The sequence below is a fragment of the Phoxinus phoxinus genome (assembly GCF_949152265.1).
Source record: "Phoxinus phoxinus genome assembly, chromosome: 18".
NCBI lineage: Eukaryota > Metazoa > Chordata > Actinopteri > Cypriniformes > Leuciscidae > Phoxinus > Phoxinus phoxinus.
In genome coordinates, this window is record NC_136893.1 from 14,198,085 (window position 1) to 14,221,646 (window position 23,562).

At 39.4% G+C, this 23,562-nt stretch overlaps 1 protein-coding gene across 6 annotated transcripts in view; it reads right to left on the reverse strand.

The window, feature by feature from the left end:
* Positions 1-23,562, reverse strand: part of agrn (agrin) — a 272,520-nt gene that overhangs the window by 132,232 nt on the left and 116,726 nt on the right. For all 6 annotated transcript variants that reach the window (XM_079588149.1, XM_079588150.1, XM_079588148.1 and 3 more), the window contains one exon: positions 97-135. In XM_079588149.1, the coding sequence (XP_079444275.1) occupies positions 97-135 (39 nt within the window). The remainder of the gene's footprint in view (positions 1-96; positions 136-23,562) is intronic.

Below are 23,562 nucleotides of genomic sequence, written 5' to 3' on the forward strand. Positions count from 1 at the left end.
AGGACACCCACTTCAAACAGCAAACGGGCCTGAGCTGAGATCATTATCTGGGCAGGTTGAAAACACTCTGGTCAGGAGAATTCTTATGGGACTTACCATCGGGAGGAGGAGCCGGTGTGAAGTGAACAGGTTTATCTGCAGAGGAAGAAGAGAGAGAGAGAGGCACATTAGTTAAAAGGAAGATGTCAGGACAGTCCCAGGCGGTCAGTCGTCGTTTTGAATGAGTGGGTAGACAGTGGACTGCATGATTCTTTCACAGAGGTTAAATCTCAAAAAGAATAGATTAAGAGAGATCAGTTGGAATATGAGATTAAAGGAAAGTTCTGGGTTAAATACAACTTGAGCTCAATCGACAGGATCCATGGAGTGGCATGCTATCAGTTACCACAGGAAATGTGTTAGCTGTAATGCCCTTACAGCACTGAAATATATGTGAAAACATTTAAGTACTGTAAATTAAAGTTAACAAATATATATTTATAGCCAACCATTCAAAAGTTTGGGGCCAGTAAGACTTTTATTCAGAAAAAAATTATCAAAATTCATAAAATGTGAAAATTTATAGGGTTAAAAGGTAATACACATGTTATGGTCTGTTGATCATTCTATTGATCATATTGAATATATTGAATACTAAAGGAAAATAAATGTATCAGTTTCCACAAAAATATTAAGCAGCATGTTTTCCACATAGACAATAATAGGAAATGTTACTTGAGCAGCAAATTAGAATGATTTCTGAAGGATCATGTGACACGGAAGACTGAAAAATTAGCTTTGCCACTAAAGGAATACATTTAATTTTGGAATATATTAAAATAGAAAAAAGTTTTAAACTGTAATAATATTTCACAAATATTATTATATTACTTAATCAAATTTTTATCAAATAAATGCAGCCTTGGTGAGCATAAGAAACTTATTAAAAGAAAACATTTTCAAAAATCCTACTGACCCTACATTTTTGAATGGTAGTGAATGTGTTAACAAGATCAGTGAGATGGAATCACTTTCACAGAATCTACATCAAGAAGCGACCATTAAAAATGGCTTGATACAAAACTAAACCTTGTTGGACAGATGAATTTACACCAAAATGAAAAAAAAAAAAAAAAAAAAACTGTTCTGGAGATAGATGTTGACATGATTTTCTTGTGAATTTGACAACAAAAGTTATTTTCTGTTGCTTTCTATTGAAAGAGCCTTTTCAAATCACTGTCTGACATTCGTGAAGGTTACAACTTTATCATTTTAAATACTATAGAGACTCTGAATATGTGTTTTTATTTTCATTGTGAGCCAATTCAAGTGAATGGAACATCTGCATGGTTAAAGAATAATGTTTGAGAAATCAAGATAAAAAAAAAAAAACACTTGAATGTTTTAATGCTTTTTAACGCTTTCATTTATGGACCAATGGCCTTTTTCAAAATATTTTCTTTTGTGTTCTACAGAAAAAGTAAGTCATACAGGCTTGAATGATGTCAGGGTAAATAAATAATGACAAAATGTAAATTTTTGAGTGAACTATCACTTTAAGCTCTTACACTAATCAATGTTAAAATATTCAGACTACAAAACCAGCCAAAAAATGTTGGGCTGAAACTCATTAAAATCAGCGCCGACTGAAAGCGAGAACTGCCACAGAAGTTGGAAGCGACCCCACTCAGTCTAACTTTCCTCCAAACCAAAGTGATTTTAAAAACACTGAACTCGCGTACCTTATTACTCTTGACAGAACCGGCTTTTCGACAACATGCGCATGAAGCCATCTAGCTAAAGTGCAGCTACAACACCCTGCTTCTGCAGGCGGAAATAACCAACGCCACAAAACTATCACATCAATTGCCCAGCCAGTCGGTTGCGCTTACATACACACACACACTCCCACACACAGGGATGGAGCTGGAATCTCTGCTCCTCTCTTCACCAGCACCCCCAACTGCCAGGATAGAGTTTAATTTTAGGCTCACTTCAAATTGCTTGTCAACAACTGAGCGCAGGGAAGATTGGAAAGCCGGCACTGGAGAGAGACAGAAAAACAGAGAACGAGGAAGAGAGAGAGAGAGGGGGGACGGCTTGCTGTGCTTCTCTCCTTGAATAATGAAGTGTCTGTTGAACTGGTCTGAGAGTCAATCATGACAGTTACAGCGTTTCATCCTCCGGGAAACAGCGCCATAGCTGAGGGTGAATAACACACACACAGATGTGTATCATAGAGATTAAACATATACTGCTCACACACTGTAATGCATAACCCTGTGCACAGCTCGACTTTCTTATGTCCAGTGGCAGTAGAGGACAAAACTACTGTCTGTGCAGGTCTCACGAGAACATTTGTTTCACATGTAAATGATACACAGCTGAGAAATTCAACACAAGGTTCACCTCAAGCCTATTTGCTATACGTAAAGGGATGCTGTTTGGACTACACTATATCTTCTGTATAAAGCTGTGATGTATGCTTTTCACGATAAGTGAGATTAAACGATTAACCACAATTCAGAGAAAAGTACAGCACATTAGGCCATTGTAGACTCTATTCTTTCTATTCAGCCAAAACTCAAAAACTGAGAACGAAAGAACATAATTTCTCAAATTACTGAAATAATTGAGAATAGATTAAATATTGCAGAATAACTAAACAAATTGATATATTACAAAATCAAGTGAAATGCGTGTATGCATCTCATGTCACTACATAATTTAAGTTGAAATCAATATTTTATTTGAAATTGTATTTAATCATTTATTTGGTAAAAAGCCATGTAAAAAGCACAATATGGTCAGCCAGCTGTTACCCCAAATAGACCTCAACGTGAACTGTCAGGCAGACTGTCATATCTGTAAATATCTGTGCATAAATGCCGGCCATATGTTTTCATTCAGTGTCTTTCCCTTTCTGTTTTATTATCTAGTTTGCTGATGTGTATGTATGAGCTGATGAATTTGGTTGTGGAGCTGAGCAGCTCTAGTCCTGTGTGGCCTCACTTCTCTGTGCCTGCTAAATGAAAATGGAAATGACTAACCTTTGGTCTGTATCCCACTCCAACAAGCTTTCAAACGCTACGATGCACCTCTCCATGTTAATGGTACTCCTTTCACTCCATCCTGTTTTTTACTCTTCTTTGAGGAGCAGGGATGGAGTGCTCTAACTGAGTTTATGTTTAAATCTAATGGAATCTGTCTGGATTAAATCGATTTTGCGACATGGTCGGCTTATAAATGAACCTCACACTCAGACTCCTTTATTGAGGGATGGAGAGGGCACATTTTCAGAATTTCATGAAGGGCCCTTTTTGGTCTTTTAATATAGATCTAATGTAGAGGCACCGCGGATCTCTTTAAGTGAGGGCACAGGTAGGATTATGAGAAATGAGGTAGGTAATGGTTTACAGAGGGCGCACAGGACTGGATGCTCTCTCGATTGCCTCTCACCGTTTTCTGCTATCTAGAGCCTCTATTCCAGCAATACTAAACATATTCCTATCCAAAAAGATGTATATTATTGTCTCTATAAAGGAGTATGTATGCTACATATAACCTTTCATGTAAATATTTAACAGTGTTTTAATATCTACTCAGATGGCCTGGGGCCCTAGAAACCCAAAATATATGTATATATATATATTTAAAAAATCTAATCAAATCTCTCAAATCAAAGGTGAGACTTTCACTAAATACAGATTTAAATCAGAGCGGGAATGAGTATGAATTGTGTTGGGTACCTTGTGTTATATAATTTGTCAAATATTAGCAACAACACTATACATTTGTCAGTAAAGTCAAATGTTAATTGTTCCTGGTATAACTTCACATGGCATACTGTGTGACACCAGAAAAAAAGTTGCCAAACTCAAGTGTAAACAAACCAAAAAAAGGTAAATATGGACAAAAAAGGTCAATAATGTGATCTGTGCAAGCTTCTCGTTAAAATAGTCTTCTCAATTTCAATCTCATTAAGAAGCTAATGAGCAATCAGCACTGACGCATAGAAAAACCACTTTCTATCCAATTAAACTTTCTTCTGTAGCACAGCATCCTTACAAATATTTATGTTTACCTTTCTGCTATAAAGTCATACTTTAGTCTTAGATAGCGCAATTCTATGAATGTGAATTCACAGAGGAAGAAAACACGGGATGCAACGATTCAAAAAGGCAGATAAAAACCAATAGAGATAATAATACATCCAAAACAGGAAAAGAGCAGTGTTACCTGCTGCTCCATGTCATCAAAGCGAATTTTGACATGCTCTGGAGCTCACGTTCCGTCTCCAATCTTTTCTTTGTAAGCACAGTGCCAAATCTATCTGGCAACACACAACGGCTGGTGGGGCACCTTAAGATACCAAAGCGTTTGCAGATTCACTCAAGCAGATACAGTAAGCACTGAAGCTAATGCCAAGCTTTCACATCCAAAGGCATTTAATCTGCCCCCTTTATCCCACTGTGCAGTCTAAATACCACTGCTTCAGGGATGACAGAATGCCACCGAGCTGTGTTTTTAGACACAAGCGCTCAAGCACTTTGTAGGATGAGGACAGTTTATCTGTGTCATCCTTAATCATTTCACTGTCAGGCAGGGGATCGAAGCCTACGCATTAGGGATTAGTTTTTGATTGCCATCGATCCTTATTGAACCATCCATCCGTCAATGTGTCTCCCTCTCCCTCCATGAACATCACTGTAAGAAAACTACAGAGCACACAAGGGAAAGAACCACTATTCTGAAACTTATCAGGCAACAAAAATTCTACGGGGTCATGCACAAACACAGACACACAAACACACACACACATATATATATATACATACGCTGCATGTCATGTTTCACTAACTGTGACCTACAGTTATTGAGGAAGAGGAGTACAGCGAAGCCGAGCGTGGAAGTGGCCAGCAGTATTAGACAGATGTTGCAAGGAATCATGAAGTACCGCACGACCAGCGACACTTTGTGCTGGTACATGCGGTCCCGCTCCGGGGGCGGCGTAGGGTACTGACAACTAGTCATACTCCACTCCGCGCCTTCCCTAAAGTACGCCAAGTTGGCAAGCGTTCCAAACAGACTCAGAGAAAAAGGGTAGACGAAAGAAATCCTAAAACGGTTTCAGCTTAAATTCCAGTGGCACTTATTTTCACAGTTCCTTCCTGATGAACGTAGACAAATGCTTTTATCAGTCTCCAAGCAAAGCATTTTGTTTCCAAATTACAGCCGCTCTGGAAAGGTCCTACAGTCCCCAACCCTCCAACAATCTCTCCATTTCTTTCCCAAGCACAAGAGTGGTTTGTCATGAAAGGTTAGTGTGCAAGTTCTCTTGAGTGTGTTTGACAAAAGCTCCACTGGACCCCTGGCCTAGATTGGTACCACGGACAAGTGAGTGCAAACAATCCCCACTGCACTTTGTACTTTAAATCCGCAAGCACAGAAATCCACGGCTTGGTGAATTAGTAATGAATTGGCTCTTGATTCTTCTTTAGGGGTGCTTGTAATTTTTATGGCACAATGGTGTTCCCTTCTTTCAGGACGTGCTGCCACCTGTCTGTGCCCGACAGCGGCATGAAGATGCCAGGCTGCTCTTGTTGTGGCATGTGTCAGGATTCACTGCGGGTGTGGCTTGTCATCATGCTAGCCGTCTGTCCTGGTAAACACTCAGTTGCTCACAAGCTGGAATAGGAGTCATTAGCCTCACACACACACACACAAACACAGCATACAAACTTTTGGAGAGTGACCCCTTCCAAAAATCCTCCAGAGAACTGCAACACTTAGCTCGTCTTTGGTCGTAAAAGTCTAAACTTTTTTCCCCCTTGCTCCAGGCTGAATCTCCTGAATGAATGAATAATTAGCCCACAGAGAGTCAGCAGCTGTCTTCGGCCAGCTCAACCATATGCCCTGGAGAGCGGTAGGGTCTTTTTTCCTCAACCCCCCCTTCCTTCAACACAAGTCCTCTCTGGTGACCTCCCCTCTTTTTCAGAAAGCACTTTGGATGAAGCGTTCAGTCGAAAGTTGAGGTGTCTGGTGAGTAGACTCTTCCCCCAGATGCTGCTGTCAGCGCAGAGGCGCGCTCCTTGATCCGGGCAGCCGGAAACAAGATACGAGGAACAGCTGAGATTGCCACAATACGTGTAAAGAAAACAAGACAACTGCTTTGGACAGTGTTGTTAGTTCTCAGTCCTTTTTAGCGGATAACTCTCGAGACAAGACAAGCTCCTGTTGTGGACTCAGCCAAGTTGTTTGTCGCTCTGAAAAGAAATGAGAACGGAAGAGCCACTTTTATCAATGGAGTCAGAAGCTATTTAAAGCTCTTTCTCTCTCCGTTTAGCCCTCTTAAGCATCCATTCCTGTGCTGGTGTTCCTCCTTGTGTCCTGGACTTAAACTCGGTCCAGCTGAGCCTCAGAGGAAGTGTTCACTGCCAGCCAAAACATACACTCTGATCGCCGCTATTCATGTCAGAAAATCCCCCAGGCAGCAGGTACTCTGCCTGCGTTCAGCCAGCGCTCCTCAGCCAATGAGCCAGGGAGCGGCGTGCACAAATGAGTAGAGCCTGAGAGGAAAAAAGCAGGAAAAAAAGAAAACAAACTGGCCGATGACACTTAGTCCACCTCTCTGTTACGTTAAACAATACACAGAACGTGTTTTCTGCATCCTTACGGCACGGACGCTCATGACTCCCTCTCTCTGCTTCGAATGAAGGAGAAGACAGTGAGAGGGGGAGTGGATGAGGGGCTGTCTCTAACAAAGGGTTGGGAGGGGTGAGAAGGGGGAGGCAGTGAGGGAGGGAGGGGGAAACCGAGAATAAAAGCTTTTGGGAATACTTGGGAGTGTTTTAAAGGGGGGAGCTGGAATGACAGCGAAAACACAAAAGGGCAATTGGACCAAAAACATGTCAAGCCTTTTGAGTTGATAGTGAATTAAAGGAGAGAGTAGCCAACAATTGTGCTAAATTGTAATTGCAAACATTGTGGTTTAAATGGGAAAGAGACCCTGAAAAAAATATGTATTCTCGGTTTTGGTGATTTTTTATGAGCTTAAGGAAAATATACCCTTTATAATGCAAAAATGATTTAAAGGAGAGTGTAGCCAACAATTTTCATCTTCTCGTGACACCATGCCATGATTTTACTCATCTGTCATACTGTGAAATATAAAAGCAAAAATGAGCAGAAATGAATATTCAGTAGACGTGAAAATGAATATACTGGCAAAAGATCAGTGGGAAATGTGTTTTCTAATCCATAGCATTATTTCACTAGGTTTCTCGCCTATGAATGTTTATTTTATGCTCTAAGCCACATAATGAGGTCAACAGCACAGAGAGCTAATGCTTCTTTTTATACCCCCCCACCCCACCTTCAATACTGACTGGCATATACACAATGGATGTTCATCTTCACAAAGAAGCCAGTACATATTATCAATTATTTATACGCTCTGTTTCTTAACCCCCCCTCTCTCTGGATACCCGTCATGCTCGCGCAAACACACACACACACACACACACACACACACACACACACACACACACACACACACACACACACACACACACACACACACACACGCACACACGCACACACACGCACACACACACACACACACACACATTTTTACAAGGTTACACTACGTTCCGCATAAAGGGCCGTTTATCTCTTCGGACACAGCCTATTCTTTGACTTTATGGGCCCCGTGGAATTGAGCCCCTGATGTCACAGCAGAGAACATGGGGTCAGCTGGGCCTCCAGCACAGGGTTCTAGGTTCACTTACCAGCTGTGGTGCTGTACCCTTAAACAACACCCACACTCCACCAGGGCCATTAATCTCCCTTCAGACTGACACGTAGACTAAGAAATAAGACAACTGGGCATATAGTGACATTCATGCGGGCTACGATGACCTGAAACACCCATGGACCAATAAGGAAATCGAAGAGGGCGCCACATCCGTTCGATTCCACACACCCTCTGTCATGACTCGAATAAGACCTAATTTGACTTCAAAGCGCTCTGTAATGCATCTTTAATGTGCATGCTATCTCAGAAGGTTAACATCTCTCTCAGTGTGATCTCTCAGCTGGCAACTTCCATTAAGAAACAACCACAAACTCTCTGCACTTCCCGCACTTGCATGACGAGCAGCCTCAAGGATTTTTATGGGCTTCTGCTTGCTCCTTCTGCTATGTGTCTAGTATAATGCATGTGTGCTGATTTCAGGAACGAAGGAATAGGAGTAAAGCATGGAGTGGTGCACTTCATCTATTTTAAAAGAGCGATTAGTTATTAAACTGAAAAACCCTGAGAAATTCAAATGATATTCACTTTCAAGTGTTTTCAGTGAAGATTCTGATCCATCCATCCATCCATCCATCCATCCATCCATCCATCCATCCATCCATCGTTTATTCAAATATCCATCTCTCTGCTCATCCATTTACCTGTCCATTCATCTATCCTTCTATTCATCTACCCAAATATTAATCTATCTACTGTATTCACACATGTAACCCTTCATTCATTCAACTATTCAAATATCCATCCCTCTGCCCATCCGTTTACCAATCTATCCATCCATCAGTTTCAACAATGGTTCCACCAACTGAGAAGCCCAGTTTCCTTCAAGCCTCAAACATATTATTCCTTTACAGCAGCTGGTTGAATGTCTTATTGTAATGACTATCACCAATAAATCAGGTTTTTTTGATCAATTATGATCAGATCCCCAGTACTCAACTCATTAGACTACATTGCACAAGCAGTGAAAAATAGACGCGAGAAAGTGCAGGAGATAAAGAGGGAGGTGGAGACCGCCAGCAGGCTCTGGGTGAGAATGAGCTAACTGCACCTCCAGCCAGATTTACTTTGGAATCCTACAGCTGGGAGTTCCTTACTCCCCTGCTCTGTCACATGGGTTGCAAGAATAAAAAGCGACGCCACGCCACCCAAAAAGTGGGGATTTTTCCATCGTGCTGTCTCCCGGAGTTCAGATGTAACTGTAACAGAGACATTACCCATGGGAAATGACATCAGTATAATTCAACGTGAGAACACATCTGCCGACTGGCCTGCTGCTTGGTGAGGCACAGCGCCTGTCGACAATGCATCCAGGTGTGAGCTATCACAAAGATGAAGCTGTTCATTCAATATCTACAGCCAATTTCTACAGACTCGGGTACCCAAAAACCATATGGCGAGATTCCAATCCTGATTTCCACTGAATGTTAATCAATCCAGTTTTTCTGTGAGCAACTCAAGTTTTGAGGCTGTTTCTCATATGGTTCTGTTTGTTTCCTACAGCCCATGGGCTTCATCTGACAGATGTCTGAATCAAATCACTGTCAATCTGCCAGATTCAAACTGTCCATTTTGCTGCTCTGCTATGACTGATCCTAATCCAAACAAGTCTGAGGAAACGGATGGATAACTATTGTTCGCAGCTTATGTTTGCCTCAACTGCAGTTAAACTACCTTTATGAAAACGGTGGCAATTAGGGCTGGGTGATACAACGGTATATTCCATGCGACTGCAGAAATGTGTCAACCAGCTGACATTCTACTAATTTGTATACAAATACTTTCATGTTATGGGTGACTAATTCCATCCTAATTGTTCTCAATAAATTTAAATAATTCATAATCACTTTAAATGCTACAAGTGAACTTGAAAAATGGACATTCGTTTTGAAGTTTGTTAAAACAAGTACATTTAACAGTGTTTTATGATGTTTTAGGACCATTTTTCTTATTTGAATAATTCAAAAGGAGTTCTGCTCTATAAATGTGATTTTTATCTGTTTGCACAGTGTGAGAGGCTGTTCCACTCTAGTTCACTGCTATCTACATTGTAGAGGTCACTGGAGAGGTCTCTCTATCTCTCTATCTATTGTGTGTGTGTGGCCTCGGTACAATCCACTAAAGACCATGGCAGATAAAACACAATTACCCTAATCCTTCTTTCCTTACCCAGTCCTCACCCTAATACCTATTAGTCGATGTGTGCTCAGCAGACGGTCGTATACCGTACATCACATATTGATTTTGGTTGAGGATACCCACCGCCACTCAGGTTAAGTGCTTTAGGACTGATGAAAACCACCATCACATAAATCCAACCTTCTCCCATATATCAAGGAAAGAGCAAATAAATCATTCTATAGGAAGATTTTATTACTCCGATGTTGCTCTTTCATTGCTCAAGAAAGTTAATTAGCAACTTTTGTTATGGTGTCTAGCGATTCACCATATATCAGTACCATATCAGTAATTGGCAGATATTAGAGAAATGATTTATTTATCGGTATCAGCTAATATTGGATGTCCGTTTACCTTATTTTTAAATTTAGAATACCTTTAGTCATTTAACAGTAGGGGTGTCACGATTCTGCAAATCCTCGATTCGATTAAATTTTCGATTCTAAGGTCACAGTTCGATTCGATTCTCGGTTTTTACTTTTTTTTTTTTTTTAAGCACAGGTTGCTATGCCATTTTTAGACCAAATGTCAAATTTAAAACTTTTATTAAGAACACAATGTAACAATAACTTATATCTTCAGTCAATTGGAAACTTAAGCAAAATAACCTGCGATAGTTTCTCCTTTGTAACCCCTTCTTCACAGAAGATGACATTCAAGTTCACAACAAAACAAACAAACAAACAGTTTAACAGATAAATCTATGCGTCGCGCAGAGCCACGTCTTTAAAATTCTAACACTTTATTCTCTGAGTGTACACACACACACACACACATACCGGCGGCGCCATTCGGCGTCTGTCCGCGTTGCCAAGCAACGGCTCGGGACCTTGTTCAAAATTAATCCTGCCGCGCCACAGAGCGCCATTTACATAGTTTTATATTTAATTTATTTTAAATTAATACGTTTTATATACATTTATTTGTCTCGTGACTTCACACTGTGCTGAAGTGCGCGCATCCGGTGCTGAAGTAGAGAAAGTGCGCGCATCCGGTGTGCGATACCTCGAGTTGTCATAGACGCGACGCGGCGCTTCTCGTCCGGTGTGTGCGATGCCTCGAGTTGTCATAGACGCGGCGCTTCTCGTCGGGTGTGCGGCCCCCAGAGGAGGTTGACTCGCAGCATTTCAACACGCGTGTTTTTTTCCGCTTGACAAGCCGACCGAACGTGACATGGGGGCGTGGCAGCTGGCAGCATCGTCGATTCCATTTTTTAATTCGATGATCGAGATTGTGACTTAATTTCGATCGATTTCGATTTAAAATCGAAATCGTGACACCCTTATTTAACAGTTAGCCTAATCTTTAAAAAATAATAATTGAATTAAATAATGTTATACAAATTAATCTTTAGAAAATCACAATAAAAATATGCATTTTCATTAATAGATTTGTAAAAAAAAAAAAATTGTAATGCTTAAATTCCCTAGTAGCATTTACATTGTATTTAATTTAGTAAATACATAATAATAAATATATTTTACGAGACATTATATAATATAATATAATATAATAGAATAGAATAGAATAGAATAGAATAGAATAGAATAGTTAATTTGGTCAAGTCTTGGAGGAATTTGACGAGAAAAGTGAGATCTCAGACTGTGATGTCCTGGCAAATCGGAGCACAGTTTGAGACATTGTTGAGATCTCTCTCAAAACTTTAGAATAGACAAATCTGAGATGACTATGTTCGTTTTCTCATGAGAAAAACCTGAGAAACAGCCTCAAGCCAATTTGCACTCCATTTAATCTCACCACTGTCTAGGAGAACAAATGAGATATTAAAGAGAGTTCTACCATCACATGCATTACTATATTCCCAAAACCATTCCCTCCCCACCATGAAACCACCTGTCTAAGCAAAGACATGCAAGCCAGGACAATTCTTCTCCCACAGCTGGATCTTCATCTCTGGGTGCAGCGAGCTCATTACCCTCCCACTCAGACTGCTCCTCACTCCGGGACCAAGCTGTTGAGCGCAGGCAGGAGCGCAGCTGCCAAGGGCTGAGAGCTGGGCCTAATGGAGAACAGCTAACCAGCAACAGCATTTACAGCCGCTCATTCATCAGCATGCTGTTTTTCCCTCTCATCATGGTAACTACAATAATGATTGCAGCATTTAATACTTGCCATGCTCCAGCTCCCCACTCTTTTATTCATTCTTTATTTCCCACGATGCTTTCTTAATGGTCCTTATGGGGGCAATTGAGCTGGAACCGTGGTGGGGTTCTTTAAGGGACTGCTGAAGCGATGTCAAAACAGAGACTGCACGAACAGCAGAGAGTGACTGTTTTTTGGAGACTTGCTTGACTTTGGCAGTGTTTGACACCGGGCTTCATGGGAGCTGGCATCCATGACAGACAGGGGCTGTGTGATTGAACTTCCAGGTAATGCAGGTGGCAGCAGCAGCTGTGGAACTAAACTTGAGGACTAGCAACATACAGCTGTGGTTCTAAACTGGATGCTTAAGAACAAAGTTCTTTCATTTACAAAAAAATTATCTATTGAATTTTAATAATGTGATCTAAAATGGATTCATATTTAGTTTTATTAAATATATATTATATTTAGGGATTCACTGATATTGCAAAACCAATAAGCTGATGATCACGTTATGGCTCATAAACATTTACAAATGATACCTGCCAAATATAATATAAAAAATAAAACCGTAAAAAAAAAATCTAGGCGAGTACATTAAAATAATATAAAATTAAAATATTAAAAAAATCTAATATTGGCCAAAATGTATATCCAATAAAAACCGATAACAATATGGTACTGATATAACATGCATGCCTAATTATATTACTATATGTACTGTATATATGTATAATAATAATAATAATATGGATCTTAATATTGTCATAAACTCTTTTTTTCCTCTGCGACCCATGATGTACTCTACGTAATCGCTCTCTAGAGAACAAATGACTACTTCTACATCTAACAAAACCTGTAAATCAATGCAAATAAAAGGACATCCTTTGTGTTTAAATGCCATTAAGTACTTCAACGTATGAAACACAAAATAATGACATGCTGTTCTGAGCTCCAGAAAGCTCCTTCACCAACATCTGCCCGATGAGCAAATTCCACGGCGAACATTTCTGGTGCACCTCAGCAGTCCATTTATCTGCAAATCTATGCTTGAGACAATGCTTGTTTTCGGTTCATTCTCCACTATCAATAGAGGCACAGATTCGCCTCACACAATTAACCTCGGCAGAATAGAGGCCAAATTCAGCCTGTTTTCCATCTACCTATAAATTAAGCAGAGGTGGAGAGGATGCAGTGATTGGATGACATGCAGAGCATCCCATTTTTGAACAGCAAACACACTGGAGGACCAAATGGAAATTGTTTCGCATACAGTACAGACAAAACCCAGCTGCTCCTGAGCATATTCCAATGAATCAACCACTGCAAAGCAGCAAGTGTTCGGGGACCAAAGGGAGTGCTTCTTCAACCCATCTGGACATTTTTCATCATTCTAAAGCTTATTATGATTGCATATTACCACACACACACACACACACACACACACACACACGCACGCACGCACACGCACACACACACACACCTACTCAATGGGCAATCTATTCTTAAAAGCATTTTGAAATATTTCAGAAAGTTTTGGGTTTAAACAAGGAAAATATATCTCCGAGTGTTTTATGTTTGCAGAATATTTCACAGTCGGCTGTTATGAATATTACATTTCCTTGTGGAGGCCTAACAAGCTTGAGCAAAATATAAAAATCATGCTATACAGAGACCAGCTATTATGAAGTATTACCATTAAGGCATTTGAATAATACTATATAACCTCCACAGCTTACGTTCTACCATTATATAGCTCCATTTCGAACACACTGTGCCGGCGCGCTCAAAAATATGCACACGCACAAAACGAAGCTTTTTTCTCTTATCAATTCTGACAGTGACAAGCTATTATACGCAGGCACCGTTTCATTTGCATTTACAGTAATGAACTCTCTCTTCACCCTTTCATTCTTCCATCTTTCGGCTTTTTCTCCTTCGTGCTGGATCGTCTTGGAGGGCAGAAGGGAATCTTAATTGGCATACATCCTCATTTCTCGCAAGCCATCCGAAGAGAAAAAGGAGCTTCAATTATTTATATTTCAAATCAAGAGCCTTGCAAAACCGGCTTCCACAAAACAGCCTTTTCATCCTTTCTCACATCAATCAGACAGATTTCAGAGAGTAACTGTCAAATGTGGGAGACGCTTTATGCAGCTGTGTATCTGCAATCAGGCACTACAGTATGTGTATGAGAAGACAGGACAGAACTGTTCTGATTTTTGGAGGAGTATAACAGTATAACAGTCCCCCTTCAAATCACTGGTGGCACCGGGGTCTCGTGCGCCCGCGCAGCCGGAGCTCAATGGGTCGCTCTGACACAGGTGTTCCAGAGTCATGGGAAACGGGGTTGTGCCATCATCTGTCAGCAGTCGGGGAGACCCAACACAGAAAGACACGATCGATTCCTCTCACGTTGAGACTGACTACCTCATCCTTTCTTTTCAGTTCAAGAACTCTTCAAAAGCTAACTACGGCTAATTGTATGCTTTTTGGAGGAAAGAAACACAGTGGCTGCCAGCTGATAAAAGCATTGCATGTTAAATAAATCCGCTCTGACCGTTGTGTGCATTTCTCCCGCTTTTAATTCTCCACTTTGCAAAACACAACAGACTCAATCATCTGAGAATGAGATTCACTACGAAAAAAAAAAAAAAAAAACGAGACAAAAATACACCCACACAGCTGCTTTTTGGAAGCGTATGACAATGATTGCTGTGCGTTTAAACATAACAGATGCCTCATCCATTATTCACCTGCAAACCAACAAAGAGCGACCACAATAACAACCGTGGATGAAGAATTTCCTCCAAGATTCTCTCCGGACCCTGAGGAAAGAGGCAGATAGTGAGGGAAGACTAGGAGGAGAGATTGTAAGAAAGAAAAATAACAATGCTGTGCGTCTAGCACGGACATGACCCTGGACTTGGCCAATGCAAACATTTGTTCTGCATGTAATCAGCAAACGTAAGCATGCTGCTGGAGAAACAAGACTGAAGGAAAACATTGAGTAAGGGGGAAAAACAAGTGTGCTTTCACACTACAATTCATTTTCAATCATGCTGAATCACTCATGAATCATTTACTTAATTCAAATTGTGCAATGTATCTGTTTATTACGAATCTCATAGTCTACCACAAAGGGATTTGTTGTATCTAACAGAGAATGCTGCTCCAGACCTGCCTAAAACACCTCGATCACAGTCCAGTTATTACTTCCGCAATGTATATACAGTAAGCTGAAGCTCGCCATTATGGTAAGAGGCGTCACATTTCCCACACACGTTTGGCCAATCACAACGCACTGGGTCAGCTGGCAAATCAGATATTCAGGTACTGCAATAATGTACAGTATAGAATGTGTTCTATAACACCCAACAAACAAAATAATGAACTTTTAAAATAGCATCTTATGAACCTTTTAAGAAAGTTTTTCATGTTGAATTGTACTGAATCAGCAATGAATCATTTAGACCGATTTGTGAACCGGTTTAATTGACTCACTCGCTAATTCACTCAAAAATCAGGCATCATTTATTTTAACTGCATAATTACAAAAGTAGTAGTAGGCTATTGTTGGCTCAATTTTATAATAATAGTAATAAACTGTCTCCACATCTAAATAACAAACGGGGCTGAATTTACCTGAATTAATATTATTCTTATATCTATGAAAGTGAAGGATACACTCAAAAATGAATTCATTACCCTTGATTTAAGAACTTTCTTTTTTTTTTGAGTCATATCAAATCACCAAATAATAATTTAGGTTAATTTGTGAAGTGACTTAATTGATTAATAAAAAAGACTTGAATTAAAATATATATTTATATATAATATATATTCACTCAAATTATGCACCACTATGGCTTTAAAGTAAGTTCTACTCTATGTAATAAAAATATTTAGCTGATGACATATTCTGAAGCATTAAAAAAAAATCCCTTCACTTTTGAACTTTATATGCTCTTTCCAGATCTGTAAAACACAATGGTAAAATTCTCTGATATTTCCATGACTGAGAAATTCAATAATATTATGCCTAAATATAATAAATAAAAAAATTATAAAGATAAAAATAAATTTCAAAAGTCACAAGTAAATTTAGGCATCACAACATTATGATGTACAAAGTCAAAAATTATATTGATTCTGAGATTGAAGACTACATTTAACATTGATATTAAATTATTTGTGTTTTTAAAGATGAATTTTAATTGAGCATTAGATCAGGGCAAATATAATCTAAATGTAACAATAAGGCAAATTAGTATGAAAAAATAATTGCTCAATATCAACTAACTAACTAAATAAATAAAATACATGCATACATACATACTGTACATACATAACAAAACTCCAATATCCATTACCAAAAAGTACAAGTTAAAAAAATAGAAGAGCGTAACTCTAGTTTGGACCCAGTAATCAAATCTGTTGTGAAACACTAGGATAACCTCATCAGACATCATGTCTGACAGTCTCACGCAGACGTGCGAGGACTCCACAAACCGACCGATTGCTAAGCTCTGCCTCACAATAGCCTTACGCCAATGCTCTGCAATAGCTTCCTTTTAGAGAGCGTGTCCGTTCCATCACTTCTCTGATGAAAACCATGCTTGGTTTGTGCAAGCAAGTCAATTTTGCCTTATTTGACCCATCCAATGTGTTCACAGGTCTGTGCTCACGGTGCGATAAGGGCGATAGAGGATAGAGGAAGAGCTCATCTTCCTTTGACCAAAGCCTCCATGTTTTAATGAGCAATCCAGGGGCCATGGGTCAACCGCAGCACCCATCAGTACGCCCCCCTCCCAGGCATCCATTCACCAACACGGCTTCGCCTATTTCCTGCCAATTACATCTGCTGCTCTCCTGTCTGATGACTTCATTGCATTTTCTGATTAGAGGGAACATTGTGAACGCTGGGATTGAGGATACTCAAGATCCCCCGTCGCATCTTATGTACTGATGGATCCATAAACCCCCCTTTCTGACAATCATCCCTACATTTGGCTATCTGACCCAAGTACCACCCCACCCCCAGCTCCCCCAGGAGAGAGCAGGGGTCATGTGACTCACATCACCAGGCAACAAATTGGCTCCATGTCTCTGTGTTTCCTGGAGGGCCGTTGCCATGTGACACTCTTCAAAAAGATCCACTGTCACACACATGGAACACTGGATGATCTCATTCATTCCGAGGTTGTTTGTGACACACAATCTCAGAGAAATAGAATTACATGCTGATCGCATGGATGGCTTGTATATATAAAAAAAAGAAGCAGAAGAAAAGAGGCACATTGATTGACCTCACATTGAAGATCATTAGACTCATTACGGAATGGGGATTTAACGGTTTTCGGTAGCCTTGACTTATCTTTGGAGCCTTATAGTCACTCCTGGACCCAATTTTTATACCACAGTAGTGTAATATGTCTTCTCTATTTACATTGAACACGATCTTAAAACAAAACGATGTATCCCTAGGGACTCTTTCAAACTGGTTGCGAATTTCAGGTCCATTTTTCCTGCGCTCGATAAGCTTTTGGGTCATGAGTCTGAACAAGCATTCTAGATGATGTTGATAACACTGGCCTCTAAAATACAGCACACATACAAAGCCATTGTGCTAACCGGAGCTAAAAAACAAATTGATATGGAAGAAATACTGAAAAATGGGAACGTGTTAAATATATACACATTTTAACTACCTTGTAGCATATTTATTTTAATAGCTGAATAATTGCTATTATTGTTATTATTATTATTATTATTATTGGCTTAATCTATAATACTAATAAGAAGAATTATTAGAGATGCACCGATGTATCGGCCAACAATCGGTATTGGCCGATAAAAGCAATTATTTTCACTATCGGCTGATTGTTTAAAAACTATCTGTGCTTTGTTACTTCTAAAAAGAAACAAAGTGTCATCTTTCGAATATGTCAATTTGATCACGAAATTCAAACAATAAATGGCGTTTTGACGCTCTTAAATGTGACGTGACAGATCACTGTAGCGGTGCTGCAAGCAGCAGCACGGAGCGCGAGTCTTCCATTTTAGTACAAATTATATCTAGGAAAACATGCATGAATATCAGAAGGTAAGTTGAAAGTTACAGTACAACTTACCGAAATGCGTATCACGTCTCATGTAATCAATCAATCAGTGTTTCAACCGTGGAAAGATGTCATTAAAACTTGCTTGTGAAACTCATGAACAATATCACTTAATGTAGCATTTACCTCAGGAAAGTCATCCGTTTGTTAGTTAGCTTTTAAAAAAAAATACTAGAATAAATTTGCCATGAAGACATAAGTGCTTATGAAAAATAACTTATAAGTCCAACCGAGTTATATACAAACATTTCAGCTTTTATTTGAGTGTAAATATTATATCTGGAAATAAATAGCAGTTGAATATAATAGCTCTGTTTTTAACAGATTATAATAACTATAATATGATTTTAACCTCTAATATTATAGTGTACCAAATGAGAGGGTTCTCTGTATAGTTTGCAGCATTATTTGGAAGAGATGTTTTTATCCAAGAAAAAACGAACTATCGGTATCGGCATCGGCTAATATCATTCTGAATAATCGGCTATCGGTATCGGCTGAGAAATCTTATATCGGTGCATCTCTAAGAATTATTTAATTCAATTATTATTGGCTAGGCTTAATGTATAATACTACAAATAATAATAGTAATTCACATTTCACAGTATAATATGGGATGATTTGAAGTAAAAAAAAATAAAAAAAAAGGTATTCACCTCAATGACCTCAATTCCCCAATTGACCTGAATTTATTTTAAGGAAAGGTTGAACAACAACCATACAAGTACTGCAGTACAACAGATTTAAAGTGGTTAATCACAGTTAAGCAGTTAAGGGAGTGGGTTCTGAAACACACACACACACACACACACACACACAAGATGCAGAGCATGCGAGAAAAAGAGCACACTTTATATTAAGACATTTTCAGAGAAAAAAGAACACACTTTATATTAAGACATTTTCATTCAAGTCATTATTCCAATTTGTGTCTCTATTCAATCTATATTTGGATAACATATTTGGATATCATCGTTACATCTACCACACATATTCAATGATCTACGTAAGTACTGTCTGTTTGTATCGATTTGGCATCTATGCCGAGTTATCGGCTGAAGGCTTTGGCATCTATCCAACTCTAATGTACACGTAATTAGCGAGTGTCTGGTTAGCGAGGTGGTGCATTACAAATCTTGCAGCTTTTATGTAGTGTAAAAACAGCTTATTCAACCACAATATTGTGGCTCATAACCATGAGGAGGCCCCCCGCACAGAGCCACGGCATCCGTACCAGTGAGCTGGTGGCAGAAATCACACTTGGGTTGGATAGAGACAGCTGAGAATGTGTGCGAGGTGAAGTCGAGATCAAAAGTGTGGAGTGGAAGAACAAAACAGACAGATAAAAAAAATACAGACCCAAGGGAGAAAATTAGAGAGAATGGGGAAAGAAGAAAAGGTGAATCAGACAGGAAAGCGAGGCAGAGTGAGGAACAGAAGGGTGAAATTACAAAGAATTGAAACTCAAACTAGATTTGAAAGAGACTGACGGATACCTTAAAAGAAACAGAGGGGGGAAGAGAGAGAAAGTGCAGACAGAAACTGAACCATCAGTCCAGCTGGTAGGATCCATGTGTATGTTTCCGTCTGACACCCACAGGGGACGTCCCGTCTCCATTGTGCATGATGACCGCTGACCACAGACTGTGGACACCAGCCAGAATGCATCTGTAGCCAGGCAGTGACCCAGCCAAAACCAATCCTCCGCTGGGCTTAAAGGAAGTGAGGGAGAACCAGGGGCCGGAGCCAAAATCCTCGCAAACATGCCCACATGAAGAAGAGACAAAGGACACACACGTCGCCGGCACATTTTGGGGGAGCGGTTAACCATTGCCAGGTCAAAATACCAGGCTGAGTTTGACAGTGATGGAGCACCAGCATTCCAGCCAGAGGACGGACAACTGGGAGACCACCGTGCCGCGTCTCTGACCCGTCTGGTGGCCACATGCGCGGATCAATGAGTTGACCTGAAGCTCTGTCTACCACCTGCCCACAACAACTCATTCTCTGAGAAAATAGTCGCCCCCCCTTTCCTCCATCCCACAATCAAATGCTCTTCTCGCTCTTCATATTTCTCAATTTTCCCATCACTCCAGTATCATTTCCACTTCTATCGATCAAAACAGTCTGCCTATAATTGCAAGGTCTCTTTAGCGACTCCGTCAGAGAGTGAAATACAAGAGGAAGAAAAGAGGAAAGAAAGAAAATGCGTAGTGAAATGAACAAGTGAACTCATCTTACTCAAGACAGTGGCACTTTAGTAAAGGTTATTGTCTTATAAAAGGCTGAGAGCCTCGAATAATTCACTTGGAAATCAATTTTCATCGCACCATTCATACATTAGCGGGCCGTGATGGACAGTGAGAGAAAAACTACCCTCTCCTCTCATTTCCTCTTTGTCGGTTTCTCCGTCTTTGGCTTTTTTTCTATCGTGTCCTGCGCGCTGACCCCCATTTTCATATTCCTCGCTTTCATATCAGCTCCGGCGCTTCGTTCCGGCTCATTCCCAAAAAAAAAAAAAAGAATTAACCTGTCGATGAACTGACCCATTCTAAATACCGCAGAATGACAAAGAACCGGCCACACGCTAATCCTTGTTAACACGAGGTACAAAGTGACACTCCACAATGAGGTTCAGCGTGATTGGGTGTGGAAATCTCCTCCGTCTGTTCTAGAACGTGCGGCCCTCTAATCATTTTTCTCCTCCATATGAACCACATTATATTTGAGAAGCTGATTTTTTAGGTAAATCAACACCATGCAGAAAACTATCATTTACTCTGATTGTAAATGGAAAATATATTGATGCTCCATCCACTACAACCATTTTGTACTGTTTTACAGTTGCACAGCAATATCCCAATTTGATGCAAAAATATAACATTCATCTTATGTAAGGTCACAGGTGTGCTTATTTTACACTGTCTTCAAATGCAGCTTCCCATTTATAATGCATTAGGGTTCTGAGTCTGTTTTTAACTCAGGAGTTACACAATCTGAAAGATTTTTGCATTGATGTCAGACTTAGCATTCATTTCGTATGAAAAAATCTTACAGTTAAATATGTATAAGTACTTAATGAATAAATAAAATGTGTATATATACATCCAATTATGAGTGGGTTTTATATTATACCGTATATTAGAGAATTATGTCACAAATAAATGATTTAGAATTTATTTGTGAATTAATAAAACAATTTATAAAATATAATTAGGGCTGGGCAAAAAAAAAAAGATTTATTGATTAATCGTTTTTTAAAATGTGGTCGATTCGAAATCGATTCTCAAAGGCCACAACTCTATTTTTTTCCATATTTATTTATCTATCACTCAAAAGCCAGTATTTGTCTTCCTACACTGTTCATAGGCTTGCAGCCTCCATGTTACCGCTAATGCTGTAAGATTTGATGTTTGTTTTATCTTAAACATAAAATAACCTGATCCTGTTTGATCAAGGCATCTGTTAAGGCATTTGTTCTGACTTGTCCAATTTTCAGCATAAATTTTTCATCTTGCATCAAAATCTTGTCTATTCATTGTATGCATTTGAAATATAGAGTTGGGTTTTGTTTTAATGTAGCCTGGTTGTACCACTCTCGTACATTTCATTTGCACAGACTACAGAGAGTCTGGCCTCTCTCCATTGCCGAGCGTTAACTTCCTTGAAGGCGGGTACTCTGTTGAAGTTTAAAACTATTGGATCTGCCCCGAGTCACTCTGGATCTGCCATAACCAATCGCTAACGTTTGACGACTCAAACTAGCACACAACATCAACGTTCTCAGCCACTCCCTCTGTTTGCTGATTGGACCGGTAAAAAATTGACTGGGTACCCAAGTGTACCTAAAATAAAAAGTTTAATATACAGGTTTGTGGCTCTTTATTTCTTTGTATTAATTAACCACTTGGAAACTTATATTCACTGTTCTTTGTTATAAATATAGGACTTGCGTGTATTAAATCTATATTCATTGAGTCGAATCGGGAATCGAAATCGAATCGAGAGCTTACGAATTGAAATCTAATCGAATTGGAACATCTGAATCGATACCCAGCCCTAAATATAATTACAATTTAAAAAACAAACATAAAATAACGTATTTTCTTTTGAGCATTGTATTAATCTAATAATCTTGAAATACATGCATAACGGTTTCCATGAAAATATCATGCAGCACAGCTATATTCAACTGTGATAATATTAAATGTTTCTTGAGCACAAAATCCGCATAAAAGAATGATTTCTGAAGGGTCATTTGACTGGCTGCCAAAATACAGCTTTGCCATCACAGAAATTAATTATATTTTAAAATATATTCAAATAGAAACGTTTTTTTTATCCTTTTTAAACGTACTTTTTTTTTGTAATGACCGCAAACTTCTGAATGGTAGTGTAAAAACAAAAAAAACATATATATGAATTTATATTTATATTTACAATTTAATTTAAACAAAATATATTTTAAACTAGGAGCATGACCCTTGAGTCTAAAGGGATTCTCCTTTGTGACTAAAGTAGAGTAGAGTAGTCTCATTCTAGAGGGACCGCTGATGAAAACGACCAGGATGCCCCTCATTTTCCTGAGGCCAGCTCGTCTTTGTCTGCCGCCCACTATCGCACACAGATGATGATGATGATGATGCTGCTGCTGTGTGTTCAGGACTTGCTGATACTGATAGCAGTAATGAGGCCAGCCAGTGTTTATGGGTTAGTGTAAATGTTTAATGTGTTATGCTGATGAAGCTTCTTTCTCTCAAGCCCTCAGAGGGGCAGTGCAGTGTTAAATGCCCACCCGCCTCCCCCCTTCAGCTCGCCTCCGTCCTCTGGAAGCCAATTACAGCGCTGTGTGACAGTACATTCAAAAGTACCAATTAACTCCATCAGTCCTGCTCCTAAACGCATATCAAAACAGGTTCTTAATGGACATCCTGTTGAATTCAGTCTTCCTCGCCCTCTATTTTCCTTCGTCTTGAGACCAGCGTGTCATTATACCCGAAAGGCTCTTTTTATTATTCTCACTGCAGGAACAGAACAGTATGTGGTGAGTGCACATAATTGTTTAGCCTGGAGTGCACATAATTAATGAGAGAGTGTGATAACAGTATTGCTTTTGTCACATCTCATTCTATTAAAGAATTAAAAATTAAATTAAATGATAGATAAATTAAGAGTGTAGCCCTCTAATTCAGTTCCAAGCTTTTGTTGGAATGCTAATATTTGTTGCACACTTTCCTTATCAATTAGCCAGGCGTACTCATTTTTGTGCCACTGCTTGCCGTGAGGGACAGTAACATCATCCATTGTGCATAAAAAGAAATAAACCCCTAAACCAATTTATCCTATTTGTTTCACAATGGATTAGGG